The sequence below is a fragment of the Lygodium microphyllum genome, chromosome 20 (assembly GCF_053477565.2).
Source record: "Lygodium microphyllum isolate KBCC chromosome 20, Lygodium_microphyllum_v1.1.10, whole genome shotgun sequence".
Taxonomy (NCBI): domain Eukaryota; kingdom Viridiplantae; phylum Streptophyta; class Polypodiopsida; order Schizaeales; family Lygodiaceae; genus Lygodium; species Lygodium microphyllum.
Window position 1 is genome coordinate 76,755,841 of NC_141154.1, and position 6,564 is coordinate 76,762,404.

The following is a 6,564-nucleotide window of genomic DNA, read 5'->3' on the forward strand; positions in this document are numbered from 1 at the left end:
CTTCTCATGTGAAGGTTTCACAGGCCGATTGTCCATAGATAGATGAGCAAAGAGCTGAGATGGCAAAGATTCCCTATAAATCAGCCGTGGGCAGTCTTATGTATGCCATGATAGCCACCCGTCTAGATATTGCTTTTGCAGTTGGGATTGTGGCGCGTTATATGGCTACACCTGGCAAGAAACATTGGGATGCCGTGAAGGGTATCATGAGGTACCTGAAGGGCACATCAGATATGTGTCTTTGTTATGGCAGCCAGGATACAGGAGTCGTGGGGTACACTGACTCTGATTATGCAGGACATGCAGATAGTAGAAAATCCACTTCTGGCTATATGTTCACTTATGCTGGAGGGGCTATCTCTTGGATATCCGGGGCGCAGAAGTGTATGGCCCTTTCTACTACAAAGGCCGAGCATATTGCAGCCACAGAGGCTTGCAAGGAGACTATCTGGTTAGGCCGTTTGATTGCACACCTTGGTATGACAGATACTATGCCTACACTGCATTCGGATTCTATAAGTGCCATTCAGTTGGCTAAGAATCCGGTCTTCCATGCGAAGACAAAACATATTGAGATGAGGTATCACTTCATTCGCGAGGTCGTTGAGGACAGAACTGTTGACCTTGTCAAGATTCCGATTGAGCAGAATCCTGTAAACTTGCTCAGGAAGAGCCTCACTACCGAGCGCTTTGCCTTCCTCAGGAGATTGATGGGCATTGGATGAGATGACGTCTTTTTCCTCATCCTGTTGTACATGTGTACCGGTTGTACTGTTTTTTCTTTTTTCTCTCTCACTAGGGCAGATTCACCTTTAAGTGGGAGGTTGCTGGGGGTAAAGGTGCCTCCGCCTAGCCACCCGTGTATTACTACACTGACAGTACCTGCCACTACACACTGCAGGTGGCGGGCTCCCGTCACAATCACTTATTCTTTATTCTTTTAGTGACAGTTTGAATAAAGGAAGGCCCAGCCACACATTGTGGTTGTTGGAGTTCCCACTTTTGAGTCTCTCTCTCTCTTGGCTCTTGCTCTATATCCGCCATAGCTCTCACCGCCAAGCTTCTTCCTCCTGGGTTCCATTTTCCTTTTAGGAGTGAGGTTGAGGGGAGCTAGAAGAGTAGTGTCTGGAGCTAAACCGAGCTCACCATGGCTCTGATACCATATTGAGAAATATAGATCTTGAGTAAGGTTAGTTATGGAGGTTGGAAGTTAGTGACAAGAAGCATGATGACTTATGACTCGACAAGACTCTTACTTGAGTGAATTAGGTTCCAAGATAGATTAGCTTGGACTCATAAACACAATCTTGAGTGGACATGGACAAGACTAAAGTACAAAGTACAATAGCATTGCATTCAAATGATTGTCAAGTACACTCCTTTATAGTTGCAAGATGGTACCACTTTCCCCTCACCGTGCATATGGGATAAAGGAAACTCTTCCTAGATTGAGCTACATGTTCCTTGCCTACTTGTTCCCATACAAATTGCATATTTCTCAAGAGACGAGGCAAGGAAGGAGCTGTTGCATTGCTATATCTCATCGGCTCAAGGGTGTGTCAAAGGCAAAGGAGACTCAATTCTAGTTATTAGAGAGGAGCTCAAACTATCGTTACTCTCATCTAAGGCTGAAGGTGACATTATTGCAATGCAGATCACTATGGAAGGTAAGGAGATTGTCATTGTGTCAGTCCATGCAGCAAATGTATTAGCAGCCAAGGCCAAGCAATGGGAGCTTTTGGGATCAAGGTTAGATGATAAGCCTAGCCTACTTGTAGGAGATTGGAACATGACATACCAGGAGGAGGATAGATCCCACAGCTTGGGCAATATGACCAATGAGGAGAGACCACACTGGGAGAATTTGGCTACCCTTCATGGATTGGAAGACATGACCAAGGTGGTGGCACTAAAGCATGACAACAAGCACTTCACATGGTACAATCATCAACATGGGAGCACATGGCAAGCACCTATCTGGATAGGATTTATGCTAATGATAATGCTTGGTGGATTTCATCTGATTGCAGGTTTTCAGCATTGAGTGAGGTCATTATTGTTTTGAACCACCTCCCAATCCAATTGACCTTTCGTTGGCTCAACTCCAAGAGAGTACAAGAGGGCCCTTCCCTTTTTAAGATGAATGTTTCCTTTTTGGAAGACCCACAATTTGTGATGAAGCTCAAACATGTGTGGTTGGAGTCTCATAGAATTCAAGTTGCTACAATACAACTGAAGGCTACATGGGAGGCAAAGGGTGACACCCCCTCCACCCTTTACTTTTAAGGCTCTGGATAATAAGCACAAAAGGGAGGTAATCCCATGCATAGAGGATGGAGAAGGTGCACGACACTAAATTACAAAGGTATTCTTATAGCCTTCCACAAACAGATATCAAGTATTATGGGCACCCAACATGCAAGGGCCTTGGACTATGACCAAAAGATCCAGCAATTCTTTGAAGCCTACACTCTTTGATTGGATAGTTTACCAATGGAGCTTTATAAAGCCATCTAGGCGATGTGTGGCAAACACTGCACCCACTTCATCAATCATTGCTTTTGGAGCAAGAATATACACTATAAGGTCAACCTAGGACTCATCAAGCTTATCCCTAAGTCATCCCAAAGGCTACAGATGTCACAGAGTGGAGGCTATTGGCCATGCTAATTGTCTCTTATAAAATCATAGCCTTCAAGATCAAGCACTTGTTGCCGTAACTACTCCATGCTAGGTACTATGGCTTCATATAGGGATGCAAGATTCAAGACACAATTCTTAATCCGGTCACTGCAGTGGATTGGGCACTGCCTAGTGGACAAAACATGCTCCTCATCAACCTTGACTTTGACAAGGCATATGATCAGGTGTGGTGGGATTTCATCTTGCTCACCTTAGGACCATTGGCTTCCATCCCAATTTCATCAGCATGATCCACTCCCTCTTTACTAATGCTTCGACTTGCATGTAGGTGAATGGAGCTATCTCCAAGTCCTTTGACCTAAGGTGCTCGATTCAGCAAGGATGCCCACTAAGCACCACTATTATTTGCTATTATCACCGACCCACTTCTAAGAAGGACTGACTAGCTTGTGTAGCACAGTACCCTTTGTGGACTCTCAATTCCTAATGGGGAGAAGCTAGCTACCTAGTTCTTTGCAAACGACAACTCAAACCTAGTTGATGCGTATCCCAAGGAGGTAGATATCCTCTTGGAGCAATTCTAAGTGCTCCCCAAAATATTAGGCTCTTAGATAAGTCACAGGAAGATGGAGATGATGTATCCAGGAGTAAACCTGGCTATCCACTTACAACTGTAAGGTTAAAAAAGGTGAAACTATTAGATACTTAGGGTGCCCGCTGAGAGTTGGCATTACTCAAAACCAGAGAGCTAGCTAGTTTAAGGAGAAGATACTAAAAAGATGCAAAGGTGGCAAAAGGATGCCTACTCGCCAAGAGGTGAACTTGTCATACTAATTACAATGACGATGACACTAATCATTTTTAGAGTGGCCATATTTGCTTTTAGCAAATCCATCCGATAGAAAGTTAAGGATTTCAAGAGAGGTTATGGCAAGCACATCTTAAAGCCCTACACTCATCAGTCGAGGGATCTGCGCACTAGGCTGCAGACTTGGAAGAGATGAGTTATGTGGGTTTTGTGCCTCACCCCTTCCATAAGGCTCAATTTTTTATGTAATAATACTTAGTGAAAAAGTTCCCAGCGCAGAAATGCCTCTATAGATTTAGGAAGGTTTGTGATCTCTACATGTTGTGTTTAAGGAGAAAGGAAACTATCAAGCATATGCTATGTGATTGTGCTATGGTACATGGATTATGGAAGGAACTTCAATGTTGGATAGATTAAATTCGCTTCCATGCAATAACCTCAACCAAGACGATGTGTTTTGGTGATGGGAGCTCCATGAACAACAATATCTAGATTAATGGAATGTAGGATGGGCGAATGGCATTAGAGCCATTGGTGGAAACTCCTACATGCAATGGCAATTGAGAAAGACATACTTATAGTTTTAAAAGGTTTAAGGCAAGTTAGCTTACTTTTTGAGTGATACATAAGGCTTTAGAGAGTTGTTAGATGCTGCTTTGGCACCAACTAAGTCATATCCTCGCCTTTGGCTACTACTTTAAAAGCGATTTTCACCGCTTTGGTGTAGTAGTCTCCTATCCCATTTCAAGTTTAATTTGCAAGAATTGGGGCAAGAATAGGGGAAAGGTGGTTTGAGGCAACGTTCATGTTTACGGGGAGAGGCACACACTACCATGCATATTCCTTTGAACGCATGCATTACGGAAGGGGCGTGTAGAAATTACATGATGTAGTTGGTAATTGGATAGAATAATGCTGGCCTAGTGGCTTATTCTCTGGGGATTCTTCTTCACATTTCATAATTTGCCTCCTGCCGTAAATTTTGTTGTGGACAAGTCTCTTACTTTAGGTAGAAATTAGTACGCCCGTTTGCCGCTTATATTGATACGTGGAGTAATCGTGTAGCTTTGATGATCAGACAGATCGTAATGTTAATGTACTATAAATTAACCATCTCTAGTATGCTGCTATGCACAAGCTACATCAGCAACCCTTAACGGCTGTATGCGTGGGAAGTCTATATCTTAGAGTGGTTTGGATGGTGCAAGAACTCAGGAGCGGAGCATCTACGATTTCCGGAATACAAAGTCACAGAGCTTAGACCAATTAAATTCCAAGATATACGAATTCCAATTGCAGATACATTAAAAACAAATCACGAAAGGGAAGTAAATGTGGATATCAATACGTATGGGTAGCCAAGACAACAGTTTTGCAATTAGTGACAGAATCTGTTTATACAAGGCATAGGCAGAGAGAGAGGGGTTCCCAAAACTTGAAGGCTCCTAGGAGAGCTCACAGAGAGAGAGAGAGAGAGGGGGGCGCGGGCGGGCGGGCGGGGTGTTTGATCTCACTTCCCAGGGACGAAGTTAGTGGCGTAGGCCCAGGCGTTGTTGACGGTGGGGTCGGCAAGGTGGTCGGAGAGGTTCTCGATGGGGCCCTTGCCGGTGACGATGGCCTGGACAAAGAAGCCGAACATGGAGAACATGGCGAGGCGCCCGTTCTTGATCTCCTTCACCTTCAGCTCCGCGAAGGCCTCGGGGTCGTCCGCGAGGCCCAAGGGATCGAAGGCACCGCCAGGATAGATGGGGTCCAGACCCTCGCCCAGGGGCCCACCGCCCACTCGGTAGCCCTCGACCGCGCCCATGAGGACCACCTGGCAGGCCCAGATGGCGAGGATGGATTGGGCGTGGATGAGGTTGGGGTTGCCCAGATAGTCTAGGCCGCCCTCTGAGAAGATCTGGGCGCCCGCCTTGAACCATACTGCCTCCCCGAACTTCACGCCGTTCTTGGCCAGCAGCTCCGGCGTGACGCATCCAAGAGCCCCCAGCATGGCCCACCTCGCGTGGATGACCTCCAGCTCCCGGTTCTTCGCGAACGTCTCCGGATCGGCAGAGAGCCCCGCGGTGTCCCACCCGTAGTCTCCCGGGAACTCTCCGGTCAGGTAGGAAGGCGTCGCCTCAGAGAAGGGACCCAAGTACTTTGGGCGGTCGGGACCATACCTGGGGAAATTCCACCGGCACAACAGGTAAGCCACTACATTGACAAGTTGAACACACCAGAGAAGAAGATTACACACATACACACACACAAGGGAAGAGCTCCATTACCAGATACTCTCTGGGGCGCTCGCCCTCGTCCTCCTCATCGTCACACGTGCCTCCACATTGCCCACACGCTTGGACAGCTCGCTCTGTGTCTTCAGCGCTGTCTGGCCGGCGAATGTAGAGCTGCTCAGCGATGCGGAGGTTACTGTCGCCATAGCTACCCAAGCTTCTTCTGTCTTTCCCTCAGCTACTTACAGTCACTCAGACTTGGAGTTGGCTAGTTCTGTTCTCTGCTCTTCCTCTCGATTCCTTCGTGGTTTTTATAAAATGCAGGAGTTCACCTACTGAGCCCACCCAATCCTCCTCCATCCAATCAGTGCCCGCCATCCCCTCACCCTCATATCCATGCCTTCTTCCTGGTGGACCACCGCTTCTCGCCACGTATACAACTCTCGTGGTTCGCATTCGCTCCTTCCCCGCCACTACTTTATTTTAATCTCAGGTAATGCCCAACAGTTGACACACAGGACGTTCACACTACCTTCTTTTGCGCAATGTATTAAGGCTGGGTTCACATGATGGCAGCACAAGTTGCTGGTTGGGGAATGCATTTCCAAGTGGCTATGATCCAAAATTGTCCTAGCCCGAGAACCAAAGTCATTGATATTCTCTATACATTGATCTTGCAATATTATTGCATCAATAAGCCCTAGAACCTATTTCATCTTCTACTTAGATGGGATGAACTAGTTTTATCTCAACCATTGAGTTTGGTGTTGTTCTTTAATCCTCTTCCATTGATCGACCAAGTTGCAAGCTTGCCTCGGCCTCACACACCCATTCCAAGTGAAAAGAGTCACCATGGCATATGCAAAAATTATGTAACACAAGACAAGTAGCTAGATA

The 6,564-nt window shown here is 46.3% G+C and overlaps 1 protein-coding gene across 1 annotated transcript; it reads right to left on the reverse strand.

The window, feature by feature from the left end:
- Positions 1 to 4,804: 4,804 nt before the first annotated feature.
- LOC148019050 (chlorophyll a-b binding protein 5, chloroplastic) lies at positions 4,805 to 5,965 on the reverse strand. The gene is made up of 2 exons (XM_087701607.1): positions 5,722 to 5,965; positions 4,805 to 5,613 (listed from the first exon to the last, which is right to left on the reverse strand). The coding sequence occupies exons 1-2, from the start codon at positions 5,871 to 5,873 to the stop codon at positions 4,962 to 4,964; spliced, it is 804 nt and encodes a 267-aa protein (XP_087557733.1). The 5' UTR covers positions 5,874 to 5,965; the 3' UTR covers positions 4,805 to 4,961.
- Between the last annotated feature and the right edge of the window lie 599 nt (positions 5,966 to 6,564).

Coding starts and splice junctions, on each gene's coding strand:
- LOC148019050 (XM_087701607.1), bottom strand. CDS start 5,873: ATGGCGACAGTAACCTCCGCATCGCTGAGCAGCTCTACATTCGCCGGC. Junction 5,614..5,721: donor AGCGCCCCAGAGAGTATCTG/GTAATGGAGCTC, acceptor GAATTTCCCCAG/GTATGGTCCCGACCGCCCAA.